At 50.4% G+C, this 26,115-nt stretch overlaps 1 protein-coding gene across 1 annotated transcript in view; it reads left to right on the forward strand.

Annotated features, from left to right (window-relative positions):
• The first annotated feature begins 1,138 nt into the window (after positions 1–1,138).
• The window catches only part of Map3k21 (mitogen-activated protein kinase kinase kinase 21), a 32,233-nt gene continuing 7,256 nt past the window's right edge, over positions 1,139–26,115 (forward strand). Inside the window, exons 1-5 of the mRNA XM_075977697.1 lie at positions 1,139–2,412; positions 12,995–13,175; positions 17,980–18,128; positions 19,400–19,575; positions 25,380–25,620. Coding sequence (XP_075833812.1) covers positions 1,656–2,412; positions 12,995–13,175; positions 17,980–18,128; positions 19,400–19,575; positions 25,380–25,620 — 1,504 coding nt within the window. The 5' untranslated portion in view covers positions 1,139–1,655. The remainder of the gene's footprint in view (positions 2,413–12,994; positions 13,176–17,979; positions 18,129–19,399; positions 19,576–25,379; positions 25,621–26,115) is intronic.

Genomic DNA, 26,115 nt, shown 5'->3' on the forward strand with positions numbered 1-26,115 from the left:
GACACGACCAGACTGAACTGGGCCATGCAGGAGAGAGAAAAGAAAGGGGGTGGGCGCGGGGATCCGGTGCAGCAGCCAGGAGGCTGAAGGTACAAAATGTCTGGATTATATAGGGAAGAGTAGCCAGGCCCCTGGGCTAGAGAGTTCGGAGTAGGAAGTGGGGCCGGCAATCCGGGAGGATCCTGTAACAGGTAGGGACTGAGGGATGTCAGGAGAACCTGACGGCCACTGTTCGCTTTGACATGTTAAGCAGGCACCTCAGCAGCTAGTCTCGGGTTTGAAATTTAACAATAGCCTACATCGGAGCTGGTGGGTGCACTGTGCTAGGCGCGACCTAGAGATCCCTGACATCGGAGCGCTGCAGGAGCAGGGACGCATCAGTTTTCGGAGTTATGCCACTGTGGCTCGCCGCCCTCAGGCGTCTAGAGAATTTCCGTGCCCGCAGCCTGGTGAGATCAAGCACTCCTGGGCCAGGGACGAGCGTCTTTTGCTGGGATGATCTGTCACCTTACATCTAGAGCACAAGGGTACTCTTCGCTTCATCTTCCTTTACACGGCGGAGTCCAACCGTCTTCATGCACTAAGATCTCTTTAACTTTCCGGAAAGCTCTAAGAGGGCCCAGGCTTGCTCCGCCCTCCGGGCCGCGTGAGCGCGGCAGTCCGGGGACGCTGAAGGGCGGGCTCAGAAGAGGACACAAACGGGCGTGAAAAGAAAGACAGTCTGGGGGCGGGGTCAGAATGGGTCTAGAAAGCAGGTGTGGGCCCTGCAGGGCTGTAGAGGGGACCCAGTGACCTGGAGGATTGGTGGGTTCACTTTGAGTAAAGGGCTGGGAGTGGGTTGGGCAGATCCTGGAGACAGTCACTCGCCGGCCGTGTCCGGAGCCCTAGAGGACCTGTAGAAGTTGGCCCCGGGGTGGGGATTCAGGGTTACTCATGAGTGGAGGGAAGGGCCAAGAAGGCTGGCACCAGGACGAGGTAAATAGACCTTGAGGTGTGGCTCCAGGAGCACCAATGAACGTGGAGAATGAACTTTGAAAGGGTGGGCACCAGGGAGGGGCTAATGACCTGGAGGGATGGATCCAGGGGCACCAATGAACTTGGAGAATGCAATTGGAAAGGAAGGGCGGGCACCCGGGGTGGAACCAGGGAAGTCTGGAGCGAGGACCGGGTCCCAGAGAGCAGAATTGCTGGGGCAGAAGTGTCCACTTGGCGGAATGGACAGACAGAGGGCGTGTCAGATCGAGGAGGCGGGTTCAGGTCAGGCTCCTGGGCTAGTTCCTGAGGCTAAAGAACCCGGAGGGCGGGACTAATGAACCTGGAGGGTGGACACCCGGGGTAACGAACTCGGCAGGGACAGGACTGGTGCCAGGGGAACCTGGAAGACCTAGTGGCCGAGGAGGCGGGGCCGAGGGAGTGACTACTAGGGAGCGCGCGGGAGTCCACGACAGGCTCAGCACCCGGCGTCTGCGCCAGAGGCACAAGCAAGAGCTAGCCAAACAAGAGCCCTCGGGCAGTGGGCGTGACCTCTGTTGTCCCGCTCAATCTCTGCACCCCTTTCCTGTTGGTTTGGACGGATGAAGCGCACTTTTGGAGACCGGGGAAGCTGAGGTGGTGGCTACGGCACTTGCTCCTCTAGCGACCTCTCAGTCACCCCTATGGAGCTGCCTGGAACCGAGGGAACGGCAGATACACCACGGTCCCCAACACGGGGTGACTCGGGGTGCTCCTCCTCCGGGATGTGGGCCGCACTTTACGACTACGATGCGCGCGGCGAGGACGAGCTGAGCCTGAGGCGCGGCCAGCTGGTGGAGGTGCTGTCCCAGGACGCCGCGGTGTCAGGCGACGAGGGCTGGTGGGCCGGCCAAGTGCAGAGGCGCCTGGGCATCTTTCCCGCCAGCTACGTGGCGCCGTGTGGCCAGGTGCCGCCGCCTGCGTCGCCCCCGCCGCGGCCCTGCTCACCGGTGCATGTGGACTTCGAGCGTCTGGAGCTCAAGGAACTGATTGGTGCCGGCGGCTTCGGCCAGGTGTACCGCGCCACTTGGCAGGGCCAGGAGGTGGCGGTGAAGGCGGCACGTCGGGACCCTGAGCAGGACGCGGCGGCGGCGGCCGAGAGCGTTCGGCGGGAGGCGCGGCTCTTCGCCATGCTGCGGCACCCCAACATCATCCAGCTGCGGGGTGTGTGCCTACGGCAGCCGCACCTCTGCCTGGTGCTAGAGTTCGCGCGCGGCGGGGCGCTCAACCGGGCGTTGGCAGCCGCCGCACAGGATCCCCGCGCGCCAGGCCCGCGTCGCGCACTCCGCATCCCCCCGCACGTGCTGGTCAACTGGGCAGTGCAGATCGCCCGCGGTATGCTCTACCTGCACGAGGAAGCGGTGGTGCCTATTCTGCACCGCGACCTCAAGTCCAGCAACAGTAAGTGGGGCTAGCCCTAAGGGAAGCGGGTGCCAGTAGCAAAGAGAGGGATCTTCCTGGGATCCTGATGAACTTGCTTTAGGTCGATTCGTACTCACCCTGGGTTATTACCTTTGGGCACCTTTTTAAAAGACAGGGACAGACTTGCTTGTAGATAATTCTGGTTACTCTCTGGACCTGCAGGAACCCCCAGGGAGTGTTTTTATGTCTGTGTAAGTCTCCCAATTCGTTTGCACAGTTTGCCAGCCCTGACCTTCAGCAGAGTATGTCTAACCTGCTGGCCGTCATCAAACCCCCTCCTCATTTCCTTCCACTTTACAAGTTTCGAATTCCTTTTTTCCTGGTACACGCTGCAAACGCAGGACTTCATGCATTCTAAGCAGGCACTCCGCCGGGGTACTGTGCCCCCAAATCACCTCACCGTGACCACAGCTTCCTATCCTTGGGATTCCCCAAAACCTTGTCATTCAGATGTCTCTGTATATGAAATATGACCTTATTATTGTTCATAGGAATCTTTTCTGCAAACCAGAAGCGCTTATTTGAACTGAGAACAGGTGCACGGATCTAGTATGGTTCTGGGAATCTGAAATATCTGGTTGGCATCCGTTACCGTATCTGTAAGTCAGAGTGGGTTTTCCAGACGTTAGCAGAGAGCTGACACGTGAGCTAAACACAAGCCCTATTAAGATTTTGCTGTGTATGCGAGCTAGAGAGCATTGCTGTTTGAAGTTGCCTTTTCCCTAGAAGAGCCTCCCCTTCCCTAGACTGAAATGGAATCTCTTGCAAGACTAAAGGGTTCAGGCAGGGCTGGTGCTGACCAGCCTGTGTTGCCTGCCCATCTGACCTCAGAAACCTGCCAGGACAGGAGCTAGCTGGAAGGACACCAGTGTCTTCTGCAGAAAGACGGTAGCCAGGGGAATGAATGGGACTTTCCTTGTCTGCTTGCCTGGATTTCCTTTTGCTATCAAATCCTTCAGTACAGAAATGTACTTGAAAGTTACAAACATATTCTATTATGCAAATTTATTATGAATAAATCGAAAGTTGTGGCTATGCATGAGCATCTCATGGCCCTCAGTCTTTCTAATTTATATCTCAGCTGCTCCAGCCCTGAGTAGCAAGTCTAAGGAAGCAAGTCGTGAAGAAGTGGTGGTGTGTCTCAGCTGACTACATGAAGGTCCCTGCAGTGGTTTGCTTTAAGACCAGTGTCATACATGTTTTTGTGTGTATGTATTTCTGTATGTCCAGGTGCGTGTGTGTGCTCCTGCATGTGAAGGCCTGAAGTAAACCTTGAGTGTGCTTCCTTAGGTGCCTTATACATCCCTGGAAGGCACCAGATTTGGCTAGGCTGGCTGACCCGTTGAGCCCCATGGGTTCTCCCGTCTGGGCCTCCCCACTGCTGGAACTGTAAGAGCGTGCTGCCAGGCTGGGGTTCTTATGCGGGTTCTGCAGATGGAACCCGGGTCCCGTCCTCGTGCTGGCACAGCGAGCAGTTGACTGAGCCTTCTGCACCGCAGCATGGTCTGTGAGGAGCTAATTTATGTGCATACGTCATGGTAGTAGAGTCTGCTCTCAGTCTGTTCTTAGTTCCTACAAGTGTGTTGTCATGAGAGCAATGTGTACGTAGTCTCCTGCCACAGGACAATGTAAGACTCCACCTGCCTGGAAAGCCTGACCCTGGAGGGCCTCTGCTGACTGCTCAAGATGCCTCAATCCTTGCACCAAAGATTCAAGGCTGGAGCTCCTGCTTTTGCGTTGTACCCAGTCTGGTTCTCTGTGTGTGCAGTTGCAAGCACACACATGTAGAGACCGGAAGACAACCTCAGGACTTTTTTGTTGCTCCAGTACCTTTTACCCTTGACTGAGACAGAATCTCTGACCTAGAAACGTTCTCATACTAGGCTAGACTGACTGGCTAGTGAACCTTGACATTCCACCTGTTTCTTTCCCTGTGCTGGGATTACAAGCACACATCAGCATTCCCGGCTTTTTACACAGGGCTTCTAGGGCTCTCTCTTAGGTACGCACGATTGCAAGCAAGTGTTTACTGTCTGAGCTATCTCCCTGGACCTGACTCAGTGCGTCTTGAGGGGCCCACCACATGCTCACAAGCAGTGCATGCCTGTTAGTGTGTGTAGCACAGGAGTGTGTGGGAATCCTTGCTTGTGCACTTTCACGTGAGAGGTGAACTTTGAAGGAATTCCCAATACTTTGAAATAATTTTTAAAATAAGAAGTTACATGGTTTCTGTTCACACCAGCCCACTTTAGACTTCCGCAGGTCTGGGAGATGCTTTGTACTTTGGAAGCAGTTTCCCCCAATCTAGCTTTGGAAAATCTTTCATCCCCGGAAGAAATAGCCCAACATCCTAGGGTATTTTTAATTTCTTTAAAGACAGACGAGGCTTCCTTTATTTTAAAATGTTGCAGTTGCAAGCGGCAGCTATAACTCAGTTCCGAGAGTGCTTTCTTAGCACGGGGCTGCATCTCTAGCATCCCAGAAACTGGGCTTGGGGGCAGATCCTTGTAGTTCTTGGACTCTGAAGGTGGGGCTGGGAAATCAGAAGTTCAAGGTTATCTTAAGACACGTCCTGAGTTTGAAGCCAGCTTGGGCTGTATGAGACCTTGTCTCAAAGCACTAAAAAACATTTAAAAGCACTCTAAATGGGTTAGCTGGCTGGCTAGACACCATCTCGGCCAAGGATTTGTTCTGATATCACTATAATTATAATGACTTGATTAGAATGAAGAGAGCTAATCGAATGTGGCCCACAATGTTCAAATCATGATGAGGCCCATCGGCCCTGTCCTTGATGCCCGTTTTATCTGTTCAGTGAACCCCTGAGTATTTTGGGATGCCCTCCAGTGTGGGAGCCTTTCCTTCTCGCTCTGGCTGTGGGGTGCAGCACGGCTTCAGCAGGTTGTGTCTGACTGCACTATTTGCCGACGGTGGAGTGAGTTATGGGCTGTAAACAGGGCTTTGAGTCAATACTATTTCACTCCGCAGTCAACCCACATGGCTGGAGAGCAGGGGAGGCTTGCGCCCCAGCCAGTGTGGGGAATGACTGCTTAAACAAAGGCTTGAATTTGAGTTTGTTGGAAGATTTTACCCTTTATTTCTTTTTCCTTTCCTTTTTCTTTTCTTTTCCTTCCTTTCTTTCTTTATCTTCTTTATTTTATTTTTTTCTGAGATAAGGTTTTTCTGTGGAACAGCCCTGGCAGTCCTGGAACTCACTCTGTAAACCAGACTGGCCTCGAACTCTAAGAAATCTGCGTGCCTCTGTCTTCTGAGTGCTGGGATTAAAGGCATGGGCCACCATGCTTGTCGATTCTATACCTTTGGACAGATTTTCTTTTCTAGTGTGTTTTCAGTCTTGCTACTTCTTGGGAATTTGTCTGTGATGAAGCATCAATGAAATAGACAACTTTTGCCCTTTCTGACTGAGAGTTGAGCCAAAGCTGCAGGAGTGTGTGTGTGTGTGTGTGTGTGTGTGTGTGTGTGTGTGTACAGGGTCTTGCCAGTCTGGCTAGGTTTGTTGGCCATCCTGCCCCAGGGGCCTCCACTTGCCCAGCACTGGATTATAAACAAGTGCCACCATGCCTGTTTTGTCCTTCGGGTTCTGGGAGATCAAACTCTGGTCCTCATGTTTGCACAGCAAGTCCTTCACCCACTGAACCATGCCCCCTGCAGCCCCAAAGTTGCAGGTTTTGAGCTTCATGGTGGTAAAGAAATACTGGGCCCCGAGACTGGCACAGCATGGAGCAGCATTGCTGACTGACCTGTCTGTCTGTCTGCCCGTGCGGCCTGCACAAAACCATTCTGAGGAGCCACGGAAACTGCCCCCTGCCCCATAGGGATGGAGCCCAGGGTCTCCTGAGAAATTCCTCAATCGCTCCCTGAGTTGCATCCTCAGACCTCCTTCTGTTTTTGTTCTGAGACACGGTCTGGCCTTGAAGGAATTCTGTAGCCCAGGCAGACCTTGAACTTTCAAATCCCAGCCTCTTGAGCAGCTGGAATGATAGATGTGAGCCAGGAGAGCCAGCAGGCTTTATGTATACATTCAAAGAGGAGGAGAAAAAAAAAACCCAACCAAACACCTTGTGCTCCAGGATGTATCTAAACCTCCTTAGCCCTTTCTGGGTCACAAGAACACTAGGGCAAGGCAAGGGACAGTGACATCTCTGTCATCAGACTCTAATGAGATGGACTGGCAGTCATGCTGGGTTAGTGCTTAGCATGTCTGCCAGGTAGTCAGCTGGAGAGAGGGTGGTGGTGGAGGAGAGCGAACCATCTCAGAACAGAGGCCACAGGAAGCTGAAGGAGCATCTTGGGATGGAGAGCTTGAGGCCAGGTACACACGGTCAGACCTGTGGACCCATGGGACTCTGCTGCCTCTGCCTGGGAGCATTGTGTGCCTAGAACTGGTCTATGTGACTTGTGTTGTTTATTTCTTGTATATATGTGTTTTCATTGCTGGGTAGAACACAGGGCTAGTGCTCTGCCTCTGGGCTACACCCCCAGCCCTGACTCTTGTTTTCAGTGACTAGCCAATGAGGAGAAGGGATCAAGGCAGGCAGGAGGTGAGGGGAGGATGTCATTGCTGTCCCACAAAAATAGCTTCCAGGAATCTAGGTGTGAGGCCATTAGTTTAGTCTATGCTTGCTTACGCCAGAACGTGAGGGTTTAACATTACCAGACTCTTCAAAGGTCAGGGCTTTAGCTTAAGGCCACTCAGAGCTGATTTTTTTTTTCTGAGACAGAATCTGATGTGTAACAGGCTGGTCTCACTTCTGTAGGCAGTCAGGGATGACCTTGAACTTCTGGTCCTTCTGCCTCTACTTCCTGAGTGCTGGGGTGATAAACATGTACCACCCCGCCCCTTTATGCCGTCCAGGAGTGGGTTGGAATCCGGGGCTTCCTGCACGCTAGCCACGCACTCCACCAGCTGAGCTACATCCTCTGGCATCATCTCCCGGTGACTGCATGACCGTGCTCAAATCACAGAGCACCCTGGTTTGTGATAGTGTGTATTGGAGACCGACTCAAGTCCTGTGGGGGAAAATCTGCCCTGTGGTTCTTCACTGCAAGGGCTGCTGGGTAAACGTTACCACGGAGGCAAACAGCACTATAGGGAGCAGTAGCAGTTAAGGTGTGGCTGGATGGCAAGACCGGCGTGAGTCTGTGGGAGGAAATGCTTCCAGTGTGACCAGGCCCTGAGCCTTGGTGCCATGCGAGGGTGTGTGTGCACAGGGAGCCGAGGAACAAGGTTCCGTTGTTCGTCTGATGATGGTGCCCTCAGAGACTGCCCAGAGAGCAGCGGTGAAAAGAAGTGACCCTCACACACCAGCTCACATTGTGGATGATTAATGGATAAATCATCACATACTTTGATTTTTTTTTGATTCCCTGGAGACTTGGGATGTATTCATTTGGTTCACCACTTGGCTGAAATTTTTCTTCTATTTTTAAAAATCTCCTTTATTTCTTTTTGATTTTCTATGCATTGGTGTTTTGTCTGCATGTAAATCTGCTCACCAGGTACATGCCTGGTGCCCACTAAAGGCATAAGAGGTTATCAGATCCATAAAACTGGGGTTACAGATGGTCTTGAGTGACCCTGTAGATGCTGGAAACAATCCTGAGTCCTCTGAAAGAGCAGTCAGTGCTCTTAACCCCTGAACCATGTCCCCAGTCCTTATTTTCTTGCACGTGTGTGTGTGTGTGTGTGTGTGTGTGTGTGTGTGTGTGTGTGGTCTGAGCGTCTGTCCACCTTGGTCTTAGTTCCTGAGGGTCTCTCATCTATAGGTACTCCACTGATAGAGCCGTCTCCTCAGCCCCAGCCTGCTTTCTATAGGTGCCTCCACTGTTAACTTACTGAGCTGATAGAAATCTCCATGCAGAGTTGCGAACAGTCTTCCATGACAACGGAAGAAATCCAGGAGTCAGAATGAGGGAAGGAGGAGAGGGGTCAGAAAAGCCAGGGGTCTGGAGATCTTTTGGGAAGACTGGGCACCAGCAGGAACAGCCTGGAGGCGAAGCAAGCCAGGGAAGGGGTTCTCTAAGGATGGTCAATGGTCAGCGAAGGTGGGGCTAGGACTAGGCTTGGGGAGCAGTGTGCTCTGAGGACACCTGCTTGGCTGTGATTGTTTTTTACAGCCTCTTCCTTTGTGAGCAGGGTGTGACCCTTTCTCAGGAGGGCAGAGGTGATTTTACACTTGTCAGGTGACATAAGGTGACAGAGCTTGTGATAATTTCTCTTCCTCCTGAAAATTCCTCACATAAAGTCTTCGTTATTTGTTTACCCATTCAGCCAACAAAAAACACAACAAAATCCACAAAAATGCCAGGTCCAGTTGCCACGATCCCAGCATCCATAAGGTGGTTCCTGTTGCAGGAGCTCTGACGGCCTGTTCTGGCTTCTGAGGGCTCTGGGGAGGCACATGGTGCACATATATAATGGGGACAAAGCACTTACACACACAGTGCCGATAAATCTTTAGAAGAAAAGAGGGAAGCTTCCAGTCAAGTTAGGGGGAAGGCACCAGGAAAGGGCTCTCTGCTGATTGTTCAATATGAAGCAGGATCCCGTTGGTGTGAAAAACCCATGAGGCGTTCAGAGAGCCTGGCTTACTGCTGGTGGGTTTTTCACACAGTGAGCACAGGCTAGGAGGTGGGGACACAGAGACGAGGCTGTGGTTTTTGTTTTGTTTTAAAATTTGCAACGACTTTGGATACCAGAATTGTTAGAACATGGGGTTCGTGTGGGGAATACAAGAGCTGGTAAGATCATATCAAAAGGTGGCAAACAGCCAGGTCAGGGGCAGGCCCTTCTTCCGTAGCTCAGGGAAGAGGGCTGAGGTGGGAAGGGGGCTGAGATGAGAAGAAATGCAGGTATGGTATGGTAAATGTGGACGGCTCCCTTCCCTTTCATAGCCAATGCCCCTACTGTGTGCAAAACGGACATTCGTCAGGTCACCTTGTGACCCTGGCCCGAGATCAGTGCTGCTTGTAAATGCTTTCTCCTTTACTCCTTTTCTCTACTTGTCGATTTTTTTTAAATAATGCATTTCTAGTTAAAGATTAATTGAGACCCATCTGTCTCACAGAACAGAGTCTGGATTCAGTGACCCCATAAATGTTGGAGAGAACAGAAAGTGTATACTGTAATTGCTTTAAAAAAAAGTCTTCATGCCAACAAATGGACAAAGGCCAAGAGGAGACTCCAGAGAGACTCATGGTGGGGTGGGTGGCCAAGCACAAGGCCTGGTCCTGAAAGAGCACCAGACAGGGCCGAGAGCTCTTGCCGCAGTCCCAGAGAAGGTTCTCGAAGGCTCCCAGCTCAGCTGCTGAGGAGAATGAACATTTCTGAGGCCAGCAAGCCTACCTGCTTAACGTGACTGATCCAGACAGTCAGCCCTGTCTATGTCTGTTCCTACGTCGAGGGACCGGAAGTGGAAGCCGGCCCAACCTGCGTGCACCTGAAACCTGGCGAGACCTGGAGGGAGGCCCAGGTCTAATTTACCTGTTGAGGTGGCAAGTTGTGGTTTCGGTCACATTGCCCAAAAGATAAGGAATTTCAGGAATTCTGCCATGCCAGTTGGGAAGAGAGTCCCACACAATGGGACCTTTTGTGGAGCTCTGGCCCACAGTTGGTACTGAGGTGTTATTTTAACTCGTTTTGTGTTGATCTGGAGTTCACAGTGCCAGTTGCTAGGGGAACTTTGGACCCAGGGAAAGAGCGGCTGGCTTCTAAACCACGGCAGGGGCAGGACAACCGCTAGCAGGGGCTGCCTTCCTGCCCGCCCGCCCACCCTCCTGCCTGGAAGGAAGCTGGCTCCTTGCTGGCCAGAGCCCAGCTCTCCCTCCTAGCTGCTCTCCTGTGTTGTGGAGTCCAAGCTCTGGCCTCACACGTGGTGTGGATCTGGGGACGAGGGCTTTTTCGAGGTCCGCTTTCATTGCTGCTGCTGTGCCTCCTGCATTAGTGACTTGGCCCATTGTTGTGATCAAATCAGAGGGACGAAGTGTGTCCTTTGGCTCGTAAGTTCAGGAGGCGGATCATCTCCTCCATGATCAGCCGCGGGAGTGTACGAGTTGGTCGCTCTCTGTCCGTGGTCAGAAAGCAGAGTGGGAGCCGGAAGTAAGGCCGAGTTCTAAAGCCTCAAGGCCTGCCTCCTGTGAGGTCTTTCCTCCAGGCAGGCTCCACCTCCTAGAAGTTCCACAACCTTCCAGAACAGTGCTGCCAGCTTAGGACCAAGTATTGACGCTCGTGGTTGTGTGGAGTCGTTTCTCATTCAGACCACACCTTCCTGTCCACTTGTTGCAAGAATGAGATAATGAGGGGAAGAGAGTCTGTGAAATCGGTTTTACAGGGCGGCAAGTCCTTTTCAGCCCTTACAACTGAAGTCAGAGAAAGAGTGGGGGCAGGCGGGGCAGAAGCTGGGTGTAGGGGCTAATCATTGGTGTTTGTTTCTGTGGTTAATAGCACCCACTGAAAGGATTAGGGGCTACATCTCTTTTTAAATAGGATTTATTTTTCTTAAAATTCAAAAGGACAAAATAGGCTTTTAGCTTACAGGAAGTACTGTTTGAACGCCCATCCAGTCTGCAGGTGTTTTTGGTTGCCTTGTCTCCATGGGATGTCATGGCACGGATAGAGGATGCCAGAGCCTCCAGACAGGGTCATTTCTGCTCACAGCCCTGGGATCTTGGGTGGCGTTCTTAGGTTATAAACTGCCTTCCCTGATGTCTGGCGTATTAAGAGCTGAAATGTGTAAAAAATGTGGGAGATGGACGGCCGACTGTATTTTTACGGTTAGAATGGGTGGTCTGCTTTTGATGGAGGCTAGCCCAGCATTTGTTGATGGAGGCTAGCCCAGCATCTGTTGATGGAGGCTAGCCCAGCATCTGTTGATGGAGGCTAGCCCAGCATCTGTTGATGGAGGCTAGCCCAGCATTTGTTGATGGAGGCTAGCCAAGCATCCATTGAGACATACAGAGTCCAGAGTATCTATGGGGACTTGAAGGAGTGGTAAAATCATTTCTGGAGTTAAGTTTTATATGTAAGTGCACAGAGAAGTATTAGCTAAAGAATAAATTAACAGCCCAGCCCAAAAGACGGGCAGGCACCAGCAAGTGCGGGCTGAGCTGGGTGATCAGCTTCTGATGGGTTTACCTTCTGCATTTCCAATTTCATGAAGTCATGGTGTGTCCCTGGGTTCAGATGTCTGTGAGGGTTTTGCAGACGATGTTTGATAATGAGCCATGTTAATATGTCATCTATTGGTAGCAGTCTCTCGTGCACCCAGCAGGAAGGGCACCCTGCTTTGATTAGGACGGGACTTCTTGGAGGGGAACATTTATTTTTCTTGTGTTGTCTTTGATAACTGATTCTAACTGAGATATCTTGGTGAAAGGCTCTTGCCCCTAGGAATCATTTACTTTCCGCTGCAGCTGCACCGTGCTGGAAGAGTGCCTTGAAGCTCTGCCTGCTCGGGGCTGCACGCTGCTGGGAGTGAGTGGCAGGATGCAGACTCACTCTCCTTGACTCTGGCAGCTACCATGAGATTGCATTTTATTTTATTTATTTTTTTTTTATCTACAAGAGTTGACAATGTTATGCTCACATTGCACAGCATGATGGAAACCGCATTTTAAATTCTACTTCTCCCCTCCAAAATCATTCTTGTGGCTAGGAAGCTGGGGCGGGGTTTCCTTGTCATGCTCAACACTGTGACCTCCTGGTGAAAAGGAACAATGACAACAGAAAAATACAAGGAGCCCCCTCTGCTTTCCTCTCCCTGGCTGAGTCATGCCAGGTCAAGTGGGCACCACGACAGGGTGAGTGGGTGTTCTCAACCTTGGCTGCCCAGACATCATGGGCATGCGACCTCTCCTATAGATGGCCTCATTCCAGGAACAGATCCCATGGATATCATCCCAGGAAGAAGAGGGTTACCCCATGGGGTGCTGGGATCATACTGGGTGGGAAAGACTGGGTCGGAGGGGGGAGCATGAACCCATGCAGGAAGAGGAGCAGAGAATGGAGCTGCAGGGAGCTTACTTGTTGACATGCATCGTTGACAGACACCTGAGAGCCATGGGTAGGATGTACTGCAGTCACAATGCAGGCTTGGGCTACCCAATCAAGACTGTATTTCAGAAGCCGTTGAAAAGGGCTGGGGATGTGGCTTAGTGGTAGAGCCTTCCTTGTGTGCATAAAGCTCCAGGTCCAACCCCTGGTAAGGTGAACAAAGATAGAGGGTCATGCAAGGCGGGTATGAATGCACGCATGGTGTGCTGTGTACAAGTTTCTATGGGCAAACAGTTTTTAAATGGAGTCTTGCTATTAAAAATATAAAGCAAAACAGAATAGATGACTTAGAAGAGCTGGGCAGGGAGTGAGCCATGTGCCGAGGTCCTTCCTACTCTATCCCTGCAGTTTTGCTGAGAATCAGACTGGGTGGGGGGGACCACGTGCTGAGGTCCTTCTCGCCCTTGTCCCTGCAGTTTTGCTGGGAATCAGACGCGGGGTGGGAGGGGGAACCACGTGCTGAGGTCCTTCTCGCCCTTGTCCCTGCAGTTTTGCTGCTGGAGAAGATAGAACACGATGACATCTGCAACAAGACACTGAAGATCACGGACTTTGGGCTGGCACGGGAGTGGCACAGGACCACCAAGATGAGTGCTGCAGGGACCTACGCCTGGATGGCCCCTGAGGTCATCAGGTCCTCCCTGTTCTCCAAGGGCAGCGACATCTGGAGGTGAGCATATGCCTTCCTTTGTCTGCCTGCCACCCCTGGTTGCTGTGGTATTTGATCCGCGGAGGCTTCAGGGCTTCCTGATTCTGCCATGAATAGCAAAGAGCTTCTGAGTGTGTTGATCTAGATGTGCCTTGCAGAATATTTGCTTCACTATGTAAAGATGTGCTAACATTTGTTTATGCTGTGGAATATCTGTTTAACCGTGTAAAGATGATGTGTGCATTTATTCAATGGGGTAAAGATGTGTTGCTGTTTTACCTTGCCTGCGAAAGGCATCTGATTGGTCTAGCTAACAGCTGAACAGCCAATAGTGAGGGAGGAGCTATACACACAACTTCCAGTCAGGGGAAGTAGGAGGAGGAATTTAAACTCAGAAAAGAAAGAAAAAGAAATGCCAAAGAGATGCCAGAGGCCAACCAGACAAACACGGAGGAAGCAGGAATGTAAGGCATACAGAGTGAAAGAAAAGGAAAAACCCTGAAGCAAAGTGTAGATGAATAGAAACAAGTTAAATTAAGTTAAAAGAGCTAGTGAGACAAGCCCAAGCTAAGTTCAAGCATTCATAATTAATAATAAGTCTCCGTGTCTTTATTGGGGAGCTGGTTGGTGGCCCAGAGAAAATGCCAGCCACAGATGCAATGACAAGAGAATTGTCACTCGACTTCCGGTCCTGTGGTGCGATCTCTGGGGTGATTAAGTTAAAAGAGGAAAGCTTACTTGGCTCAGGGTGTCTGCGATGAGGCAGAACATCGTGGCTGGATGTTTGTGGCAATTTAAGCTGCTTCCTTCATGTCGCCCAGGAAGGAGAAAGAGAAGGGAGAAGGGACTGAGGTCCCAGGCTACCCTCCCAGGGCAGATCCCAGTGATTCACCTCCGTATGAGGCTCTGCTTCCAGAGGTTCTGCTGCCTCAGGTTGGGGCCAAAGCTCCGACCCATTAGCTTTAGAGGGACGTTTAAGATCTATCCTGTAGACTCCACCTGGTCCGAAAAGGCTCCTGCTCATCTCTCAATACAGGCGTATCTATCCAATCTCAAGAGTTCTAAGTTCAAAGTCTTTTCTGAGACTCAAGGCAAAATCTCTCTGCGTGTTATCGTATATGCATGTGTATTAGTAAGTGTGCGTTCATGTGCATTATGAATTGTGTGTATATGTGTGTGTGTTATTAAGTGTGTGTACATGTGTGGTAAGTGTGTGTCATTAAGTATTTTAGTTGGGATTACTCTTGTGGAAAGACACCATGACCCTGGTAACTCATATAAAGAAAACATTTAATTGGGGTGGCTCACTTACAGTTTCAGAGGTTCAGTCCATTATCATCATGATCGGGAGCATGGTGGCCTGCAGGCGGACATGGTGCTGGCTAATCTTGACCAGAAGGCAGCAGGAAGTCAGCTGACAGTTACACTGAGGGAAACTTGAGCAATAGAGAAGTCAAAGCCTGCTCCCACAGTGATACACTTCCTCCAACAAAGTCACACCTCCTAATAGTGCCATTTTCTTTGGGGGCCATTTTCTTTCAGACCACCACATCTAAGTATGTGTGTATATGTGCATATGTATATGATTGTGTATGCACATGCAAATGCATGTGTGTTTTATAAAATTTGTATGTTACTAAGTGTGTGTTCACGCATGCATGTTAAGTGGATGCATATATGTGTGTTATTGTGTGCAAGCATGTGTGTATTGAGTGTGTGCGGTGTGTTCACACATGGAGGTGAGAAGTTGGTACTGAGTGTCTTCTGCTATCTTTACCTTATCTTTTGAGATAAGGCTTGAGTCTGGAGCTCACTGATTGACTAGACCGGCAGGTGAACAGGCCCCTGGGATCCACCTGTCTGCTGAGATTACAGACATGTGAGACCATGCCTGACTCTTTTATATAGGTCCTGGAGATCTGAACAGAGTTCCTCTTGCTTGAGAAGCAGACACTTTACCGACTGAGCTAAAACAAACAAACAAAACACAAAACAACACCAACAACAACCTGGTAGCTGTGATTTTTTTTTTTTAAAGGAAGTTACCCACTTTGAGACACAATGACACACCGAGCTCTGGGAAGGAGGAATAAGAAAATAGCAGGGAGGGATCAGAGCAAAGCAAAACTGAGCCCTGCAACTGCCTACGTGTGTCCGTGCCTGATGTCTGGGGCACAGGCCAGCAGAATGTGGCTTGGGCAGCTCTGATTGCTGGTTCTGTGAACTGCTGCTCAGATGGTCTTTCTCCTCAGCTGGCTCTGCTTGCTGCCGGCAGCTCCCCCTGCTAGCTCTGACTCCAGAAGGTCTCCCTCACAATTTCCTCATTTTCTAGCTCCACACTTTGCCCTCTCAGGAACAGCAAGACTTCCTTCTGGTTGTTCCAGTTCAAAGTCCCTGTCTTCTTAATGCTGATAATTTCTTTAACGGCTAGGTCTGTCTGCCACATGGAAATGTGCCTCTCCTCCCCCAAGACAGGATTTCTCAGTGTAGTCCTGGATGTCTTAGAATTCACTTTGTAGACCAGGCTGGCCTTGGACTCACAGAGATCCTCCTGCCTCTGCCTCCCGAGTGCTGGGATTAAAGGCGTGCACCACCACTGCCCATTGGAAATATGGCTTTTTTGGCTGAACTGCAAGTGTTTAAAATATTTCCACTCTTTCTCACTCCTGATCCGAGTTGCTAAAAGCAGTTGGTGCCGCAACCCCAATGTTCGGCTGTGTTGAAATTTTCTCTCTCAGATTACGGAGTCTCCTGTCTTCAAATTTTAGCCTCATTCAAAATCTCAGGATGTGGGCAAGATGTCAGCATTGCCGGGATGTAACTCAAGTGGTGTGTAGGGTGACTTCTGCTGGAGCCCTCGTGGGCTCATTTCCTTCAGCGTCCTCATCTTGAGCCCCAGTAGACATGGTGACTTCCAGAACTCTAGGCTTTCTCCAGCTCCTTCTACAATCTTGGCCCAAGGCTTTCGACCCACAGTGTTAGGCACCATCCCAGCAATGACTCGTGTTTTCTGTTAGTCAGCTTTCTGTGGCTGTGACAAAATTCCCAGGGTGATTAACCCTTAAGAAGGGAATGTTTGTCTTTTGAATTTAAGAAAGCTCAGTTTGAAAGCCTTCTTCTCGTGGGCCTTTGGCTCTGTTGTTTCCTGGGCCTGTGGGGAAGCAGAGCATCATGGGGAACAGAGCTGCTCACACTGTGGCAGCCAGGAAGAAAGGGGTGGGATGATACTTCCATGACCATGGCGTGAATTGAGATTGCTTCCCTGTGTCGTCCCCACCGTGGTGGACAGGACATCCGAAGCTATGAGTAAGGGACAATGATTGCTCTGGTCAGGGGTTTCTTCGGGGCTTTGTGACAGTGATGAGGAAAGTGAACCTGTAGGACAAGCAAGAGACTCGTTCTTTAATCCGGCTTATGTCAAACCCCCAAAGTCACAACCCACACTTTAATCTTTGCGTACGCCAGAAGTCGCTCCCTCACTTCCACACATGGCAACCTCGGGGGAGATTTTCATCAGATCCACTAGGGAGCTCTTGGTCACCCCACAACAGCTACGCCACTGCTGTGTGAGGGGCATCTGTGCTTGGCAGGTTGACCTTGTGGCTAAATTGATGCCTTGGACAAAATAATACTGGGTGAGGTAACCCAGGCAAGGAAATGAATACTGCACGTCCTCCCTGCTAGTCAATGCAGCGTCTAATCAAACTGTCATGCTTGTGGAAGTCAGGAAACTCAACGGGAGCTGCTGGGAGAGGGACGTCTCAGGGCAGGGGCAGCAGAACTTAGGTGCTATCTGAGGAGGGGTGGAACTGGGGGTGGGACTGTTTAAGGAGCTAGAGGAAGGGAAGATGGGGACACACAGCAGCTGGGTGGAGGATTAACCAAAAGGGAAGGGCATGCAAAAGCCGCATAGAAGTCTACTATCTTGTAATCAAACTAGAATATAGAATTTATGAAAAAAGACTTTGAAAGGAGCTGCTCTGCTTGTGGCTTTTATGAACTGAGGTGAAAATTCTGCAGCATCTTGGGGACAGTGGGGACTCTTCAGAGCTTTCCCGCGGTGAGTTAATGGTTCAGACCTCTGAGGGCAGAGCTGAGCATGTGCATTTTAAAGAGCAGTAAAGATCTTGTCAAATGAACTCACCTGTCTTTTCTTCTCTTTCTTCCTCCCTTCCTCTCCCCCCCTCTCTTTCTTTCTTCCTTTCGACAGGGTTTCTCTGTGTATCTTTGGTTCCTATTCTGGAACTCACTCTGTAGACCAGGTTGGCCTCGAACTTACAGAGATCCTCCTGCCTCTGCCTCCCAAGTGCTGGGATTAAAGGCGTGCACCACCACTGCCTGGCTCAGCTGTCTTTTAAGAAATTATCTGTCAGAGTTCTAAAAACTACTAACTCCCCCATAAACCAATTTTATTTTCAAAATTTCTAAATTGGGCATCACACACATGTAGTGCCTGTGGAGACCTGAAGAGGGCATCAGATTCCCAGGACTGGAGTTGGAGAGAGCAGGGAGCTGTTGTGTTGGTGCTGGGGCTAGGACCAGAGTCCTGGAAGAGCAGCCAGGGCTCTTTTAATGGCTGAGCCATCTCTCCACACCCCTTATGGGGGAGCTTTCTGAGACAGGGTCACACTGTGTAGCCTGGAGGTAATAATTTTCCCACCTCCGTCCCCTGCGTGCTGGGATTGCAGGTGTGCCCCATCATGTTCCAGCTGGTCTGGGGCAGAGCCACCTCCCATCCCGGGAGAGCAGTGCTCTTGGGTCAGTTGGAAATGCTGATCCCAGTGGGAGCTGAGCCCAAGTCACTCATGGGAACTTTGCTTTCCAGCTATGGGGTGCTGCTATGGGAGCTGCTCACAGGCGAGGTCCCTTACCGTGGCATCGACGGACTGGCTGTGGCGTATGGGGTGGCCGTCAACAAGCTCACGCTGCCCATTCCATCCACCTGCCCTGAGCCGTTTGCCAAGCTCATGAAAGGTATTGTTCAGCCTGACCCCAAGAGTCTAGGGTCAAGGAAAGTTGTGTATGGGAACAGTCATGTTTTCTAACTTTTAAAAAAGCATTATGTGCGCTAATGAAATGGCTCAGCACATAAAGACATTTTGCCGCCAGGGTTGACAGTCTGAGTTCAAGCCCCACATGGCAGAAGAGGTCAGACTCCCGTGGGTGGTCCTCAGACCTCTAACTGTATGCAGTGGCACACCTGAGCCCGCACACATAGAGCAATGAACAAATAAATAAATGTGTAAAATTTAAAAGCAAAGGAAACATGAATATGATGCACTAGTTCATGTCCGTAATCCCAGTGTTCAAGAATCTGAGGCAGGAGAATTGCTTTGAGTTTGCAGTCGAGCCTGGGCTAATATGAGACCCTATCTCAATTTTTTTTTCTTTGAAGTGTGCTGTGCTGAGAAACTCCACCTCTGCTGGAGAAGTGAGTGACAGGCATTTTCAGGCGTGTAACTTAAAGCCACCAGCTTTATCAGTGGTGCCTGGCCTTACCTGCCGCTGTCCCACTGTGTGCAGCAGACAGCACAGCCCTGAGCTGGCTCTGAGCCTCCATCTGAAGGCCCACATAGTGATCGTCAGCATCTTCAGGGCTCAGCAGAGTGGCTTTGTTTGGGCCTTTGGTTACCCACTCGTGGTTAAGCTTGCTGCCTTTCTCTGTGAGCTGTGAATTTACTTCATCAGTTTTGATTTTTTATTTTTTATAGGGTTTTGCTATGTGCACTAAGTTGGCCTTGAACTCACTCTGTATCCCATGCTGGATGAAAATTTATTATGCATTTCAGGCTGTCCTCAGACTCACTCTGTACCCCAGGCTGGCTGCAAACTCACCGTGAAATCCAGGCTGGACCTGGATCCTGCCTCAACCTCTCCAGTGTTGGAATTACTACTTAGACTTTCTATTGCAATAATAACATCTTCCAGATGTTGGCTTGGGAGCTTGTGTTTTATGGCCATGTGATTCTGCAGCAGCAGCGAGACCTTAGCGTATTAAACATGCATCTGTGAACCAAGTGTTGACTGACACTTGGGCAGCAGCAGGCTCATCCCACCGTGTCTCTGTTCACCTCTGACGTGGTGCTGGGGGTTGGGGTCACAGGGCACTCAGGCGCTCACTGATACGCCCTGCAGACAGGGACTTCTGGTTTAGTGACAAGTGTCAGATTGGGAACGTGGCCGTCTTTGGGGATCATCCCAGCTGTACCCAGTCGGGAAAGTGATGTGATTCTTGTTCGTTGCAGAATGCTGGGAGCAAGACCCTCACATCCGCCCTTCGTTTGCCTTGATTCTTCAACAGCTGACAGAGATCGAAGGGGCGCTGGCGACAGAGATGCCCCAGGAGTCCTTCCACTCCATGCAGGAAGACTGGAAACTGGAGATTCAGCAAATGTTTGATGAGCTTCGAACCAAGGAGAAGGTGAGAGGGTGGGCTTACTGCCCCGTACACCCATAAACCTTGGGAGTGCCAGCGGGGACCGCTGTTAGCCTTCTGCTAAATGATGCTAGCATTTATTGATGCTTGCTACCCTTCAGGTTAAAATAAAGAGTACAAGCATACAGTTGGAAAGAAAATAATCTTTTACTAGGAAATTTCCAAATGGAAAAGTGATAGGAAATAGCATAATAAGCCTGTATGTTAGTGAGCCTTGCCAAAAGCCCTATTCAATTTGACCACTTTACACACTTCTTCTCCCCATTTTTTTTTCTGAAACTGGAGTATTTTAAATCAAATCCTTACTTCATGCTACTTTCATAATTGTGTTGCTTGAAGATGTTGGTGTGTGTGTGTGTGTCTGTGTCTGTGCCTGTGTGTGCATGCATGTGTGTGTATGTGTGTGTGTGTATGTGTGTGTGCCTGTGCGTGCATGCATGTGTGTGTATGTGTGTGTGTGTCTGTGTCTGTGCCTGTGTGTGCATGCATATGTGTGTATGTGTGTGTGTGTCTGTGCCTGTGTGTGCATGCATGTGTGTGTATGTGCGTGTGTGTCTGTGTCTGTGCCTGTGCGTGCATGCATGTGTGTGTATGTGTGTGTGTGTCTGTGTCTGTGCCTGTGCATGCATGTGTGTGTATGTGTGTGTGTGTCTGTGCCTGTGCGTGCATGCATGTGTGTGTATGTGTGTGTGTGTCTGTGTCTGTGCCTGTGCGTGCATGCATGTGTGTGTATGTGTGTGTGTGTGTCTGTGTCTGTGCCTGTGCGTGCATGCATGTGTGTGTATGTGTGTGTGTGTCTGTGTGTGTGTGTCTGTGCCTGTGCGTGCATGCATGTGTGTGTATGTGTGTGTGTGTCTGTGTCTGTGCCTGTGCGTGCATGCATGTGTGTGTATGTGTGTGTGTGTCTGTGTCTGTGCCTGTGCGTGCATGCATGTGTGTGTATGTGTGTGTGTCTGTGTCTGTGCCTGTGCGTGCATGCATGTGTGTGTATGTGTGTGTGTGTGTGTCTGTGTCTGTGCGTGCATGCATGTGTGTGTATGTGTGTGTGTCTGTGTCTGTGCGTGCATGCATGTGTGTGTATGTGTATGTGTGTCTGTGCCTGTGCGTGCATGCATGTGTGTGTATGTGTGAGTGTGCGCGCGTGTGTGTAGGCTTGCCTGGTTCATGGCACAGGTGCAAAGGTCAGAGAATAATTCCTTCTCTCCTTCCACCTTATAAGGCAGGGTACTCCAGGCTGACTGGTTCATGAGCTTCTGGTGACTCTCCTGCCTCCACCTCCATCTTGCTGGGAGAATGTGGAGATTAGAGTTAAGTGTAGCTGGAGTTCATTTTGCTGGTTGGTATTCAACCTCCTTCCCTGGTGCTTGGGTAGAATGACCAGGGTTGCCTGTCCGTACCAAGCTGAGTACCTGGAGCTCTGGGCAAACAGGCTGCTGGGGCTGGATGCCTCTGGGCTCGGCTGGGAGCTGCTGAGTGGCCTTGGGCTCTGTGTTACTCCCACAGAGTGTCACAGCAGGAAGTGTGAAGATGGTGCCCAGCTCATGTCTCCTGCTTAGTAAGTACCATGTAAGCATGTGCCCCAGGAGAAAGATGGCAGGGCTTTGTGACCCAGGGCTCTGTAGCCTCCCACTGGGCCTGGCTAAGAGGAAGACATAGAGGCTGCTTTCGGAAGGATGCTTTATTATCAAGGCATGATAAACTCTGTAGAGTTATGGAAGCGTTTACACATTTGGTTGACTTAAAACAATAGGAAAATTTTGAGTTGCTTTTTTTGTACACTTGTCCAATTCACTTTTAAGAATTTGAAGTGAGGGGGCTGGAGATATGGCTCAGCGGTTAAGAGCGCTGATTGCTCTTCCAGAGGACCCGGGTTCAATTCCCAGCACCCACATGGCAGCTTACACCTGTCTGAAAAATGCAGTTCCATGAGATCTGACACCTTCACACTAATGCACATAAAATAAAAGTTAAATAAATCATTAAAAAAATTAAAAAAAAAAGAATTTGAAGTGAGGTGTTTAAACCCGTGACGAAACTTGATTTTAAGGATGACGGGACAGATGATTTTGAGGAAAAATGACCTCAAATCACACAACTCCTACAGTCCTTTGGTTTAGTTGATAGCCAGTGTTGATCCGCCGATGTAAGCACAGGAGCAGAGTGGTTCTTGTGCTGTAGAGCGAGATTCTGAAACGATGCTCGCAGAGGGGCACAGCCCTCTCTGTCTCCGGCTTGGCACCAGCACTGCAGTTTCTTCTCCTTCCCTCTCCCCGTCTTTGCGGCAGTGCCTCGCACAGCATCCCAGGCGACGCTGCTGCTGACTGTGTAGTTTTGGTTGTCCGCAGACCTCTTGCTAAGCCTCCCACACGCTGGGACTGCAGGCATGCCACGCTGCCACCGCGCACAGCCATTTTCTTACTTTCATTTTGGATGCTTTCCGTTAGTGTCTGGTTTGTCTCCTCCAAGCGGCCCCTACGGCCTTGTGATTGGTGATTAGAACATGCAATTGTGTATCTCTTTGTGCTGTGAGGTTTCCAATCTCATCTTCCTGTGGGGTGGAAAGCCCTTTGTACGTGCCCTATCTCCCTTTCCCGCTCACTGGCTGAGGGAGGAGGCCTGGCACTCCAGTGAATGCTCAACCCTTGGCTCCCGTCCGTATTACCCCGTAGATGGTGAATCCTCCCCACGCTCAGACTTCTTATCGCTGTCTGCCTCTGGGTCCCCTGTGTGCACCTGGCATCCTGGGCCCTCCACACGGCTTTGCCCTCATTAACCATTAACCTTTCTTGCAAGGAAATGATTTTGCCATGACCAGAAATTCCCCGCTGAGCCTTCAGGCAAATACTCCTGTTGGTAACCACATAGACAGAAGGAAGATTTGCGCCTCGTGATTTCAAATATTCACATATGTTCTGATATTCCACGGGCCTTCCTCCCTTTATCAAGCTTATTATTATTATTACTACTACTCCTACTACTATTATTTTATTATTGTTGTTATGTGTGTGCGTGTGCGTGTGCGTGTGTGTGTGTGTGTGTGTGTGTGTGTGTGTGGTCAACCTCGGTTATCTTCCTCAATCCTTCTCTACCTTACTTTCCTGAGGCAAGGTCTCTCATTGGAACCCGGAACTCCTAAGTTCTGCTAGACTGACCTGCTAGCAGCCCCAGGAAACCTCCTGTCTGTAATTGTTTGCTCCCAGGCATGGCTTTTATGTGTGGTTTCTGGGGATTGAACTCATGCCCTTGGGCTTGTGTGGCAAGCACATTACCAACTGAGCCATGCCCCTAGCCCAGCTTTTCCAGTTTTAAAAATCTCCTTAATAGGATGCATAGTTTGACTGCTTTCCCACCAATCCTGCTCCCCCGCAACCGCAACCTCTTACAAATTCTCTGTGTTGTTTATGAAGTCATTGTAGGGGATGAACACTTTTGATAGGGACTTAAAAATCAAAGTTGCTCAATTTATACAGAAAGATGCAGAAGGGATTGCTGATCCCAGTTAACAGCAGCCAGGGGGGCCAACGCCAGCACCACTGAAAACAGGGACTGCGGAAGAAGGGTGGGTGCTTTGCTGAATTGGAAACCATCGTCTGCCCTCAGGCACTCTGCGGTTAATCTCCAGTGTGGACTCCTTCAGAACTGCTTCTCAGCTGAGTGGGTTGCCCTTGTCTGTGACCCCTGCACTCAGGAAGCACAGCAGGAGAACCAGAAGTTCGAGGTCAGACAGGGCTACTTGAGGCCCTATCATTAAAAACAAAAAAACAAAAACCATTTTTTCCCCAAAATTGCACAGCATTTCTTTTTCCTTTCCAGTGATAAACAGCAGTCTCTACCTGGCACGCGCCAGTGAGGCGATACTGACCCATGTGTACATCAGAGCCAGCTGGCATGTGGTCGGGCGAGCAGTTGAAAGGCCTGGGACTCAGGCCAAGTCACGTCTGTAGCTGTGTGTATGTGAACTGTGTAGTGAGACGAGTCCAGATCAGAGCACTCAGAACTGAATTCTGGTCCTCTTGGTGGAGCTGGCGTAGCCCGAGGGCTCTTGCTTGGAAGGATGCATTTCTCTGTCCTGTGGACTCTCTCTCCTTTGTTTTTGTCCTGTTGGGAGACAGCGGTTTTCTGGGCTCCTCTTTGCTTTCTGATATTTGTAGGTTGGCTTAAATGACCCTTGAGTCCACCTAGAAAAAGTCCAAAGCTCAGAGATGTGAGCTGTGTAGGTCTCTGGCTAGCTGTGGCGCTCACGCTGTGTCTTAGTTGAATGAGTCCCTTTGAGGGGTTGCTGTTTAAACTCTTGTGTATCACATAAAACCAGGAGTGTTTGCCCCTATCTCAAGGCCCTGGGAAGGTCACAGCCCTAGCAAGAATCCTCTGCAGTTCCTACTGGAGCTTAGTACGAGGCTCTGCTAAGATGGAAGTGTCCGAATTGCAACTGTTGGCCTGCATATACTAATATCTGTGCGCTGCTGGGTGTTGTAAGCAGCAAGAGCTGCACAGATGCAACCTCTCAAAATGTTTCTCTCCATTAAGAAGAGAACATATTAGAGAAATGGGAAGATGGTTTAAAGCTTTGCAGGATTCTCCATTTCCCCTAAAGGATTATGAGCTATAGTTACATGTAGCCACGAGGATTAGTCTTTAACACAGGGGTTCTCAATCTGTGGGTCACAACCCCTCAGGGTCGAAAGACCCTTTCACAGAGATTTACTAAGGTCATCAGAAAATGCAGATATGTATATTGCAATTCACAGCAAAATTACAGTTGTGAAGTAGCAATGAAATAATTTATGGCTGGCGTTAGCACAGCATGAGGAACTGTATTAAAGGGTTGCAGCATTGGGAAGGCTGAGAACCACTGCTTTAAGTTATTGGGTTGTAACTGCAGGTTGAATTTTGAAGCGGGTCATTCACAGGTCTAGGGATGTAGCTCAGTTGGTAGGAGGTTTACCTGGCATTCGCGAAGCCCTGTGTTCCATGCCAGTACTTCATAAACCCACTCCTGGTAGCTTGTGTTTGTATTCACGGCACTCAGGAGGTAGAGGCAAGACCCTGGTGGTGGTGGCGCAGGCCTTTAATCCCAGTACTCGGGAGGCAGAGGCAAGTGGATCTCTGCATGTTCAAGGCCAGCCTGGTCTACAAAAGGAGTTCAGGACAGCCAGGACTGTTACACAAGGAAACCCTGTCTTGTGGGGGAGAGGTGGATACAGGAGGATTAGAAGTTACAGGTTCTTTATGGCAACTTCGGGAGCTTAAAGCCAGCTTGAGCTACTTAGACTGGTTCTTGAAATGTAAATAAGTTACGTCATTCCCAGCGTTCTTTGTTGTTGAGTGTTGATGTATGATTTATGTGTTCCTAAGCCTGCGACCCTTTAATACAGTTCCTTATGTTGTGCTGACCCCAATCATAAAATTATCCTGTTACTTCAGAGCTGCAATTTTGTTACCGTTATGAATCGCAGTGTAAATATCTGATATACAGGGAAGCTGATGTGCAACCCTACGGGGGTCTCGACCCAGAGGTTGAGAACAGTGATGTTAGGCCCCTATAAAGGCTAGAGGTGAGGATATAGCCATGATAAACTCAGGTGTGAAGGGGAGCAAGGCCTTTCCCTGTCGGGAACTAAGAGAAGAGAGGGTGCCTGCTTTGGGGGCTGGTTCTCTTAGGTTGATCATAGCCTGGGTAGCCGGCAGCTCAGGTGAGCTTGGGTGCAGTGAGCTTGCCGAGAAGGGCTCCGGCTCCGGGAGCAGTGCAGGAAGCCCATACTGATCTCCTTTGGGACCCGACTTTGCAGGAGCTGCGGTCCCGGGAGGAGGAGCTGAGTCGAGCCGCCCTGCAGCAGAAATCCCAGGAGCTGGAGCTCAGACGCCGGGAGCAGCAGCTCGCAGAGCGCGAGATCGACGTGCTGGAGCGGGAGCTGAACGTCCTCATCTTCCAGCTGAACCAGGAGGCCCCGCACGTGAAGAAGAGAAAGGGGAGGTTCAGGAGAGGTCGGCTGAGGCTCAAAGACGGCCACCGCATCAGCCTGCCTTCAGGTTTGTGCCGCCAGGACTGGGGGAAGCCTAGGAGGTTAAAATGTGAATGAATGATTTTATGAATGAATGAGCGAATGTGCAGATGCCTGCCGACCACGGTGCTGACACGCTGCTGTAGGGAGTTCCGTGGCTGACATCCGAAATAGTCGTTGGGCGCTCTCGTTGCACCTGAAGTTTGGGCTCTCATCACAGAGTGCTAGTGACGGGCAGACGGGGTGGTGGTTTGTACCAGCTGCCAGTGTGACAGCCTCTATCCTCGCCTAAGTGACAAGACCCTGGCCACATCTGCAGAAGACACACTTCTGGAAGACACACCCTAATTGTGGGTGACTGTTGTGTGGCCTGGGGTCCCAGACTGAGTAAAAAGGAGAAGGGAACGGAAAACTCGGAATTCACAGCCCCTCTTCTGTCACAAACGCTGTGTCCTGGGTGTGCTGTGGTCATTAGTGTTGATGATTTCCTAAACTTGGCAGGGAAACCACAGCAGGACTCGGA

This window comes from Microtus pennsylvanicus, chromosome 6, assembly GCF_037038515.1.
Source record: "Microtus pennsylvanicus isolate mMicPen1 chromosome 6, mMicPen1.hap1, whole genome shotgun sequence".
Lineage (NCBI taxonomy): Eukaryota > Metazoa > Chordata > Mammalia > Rodentia > Cricetidae > Microtus > Microtus pennsylvanicus.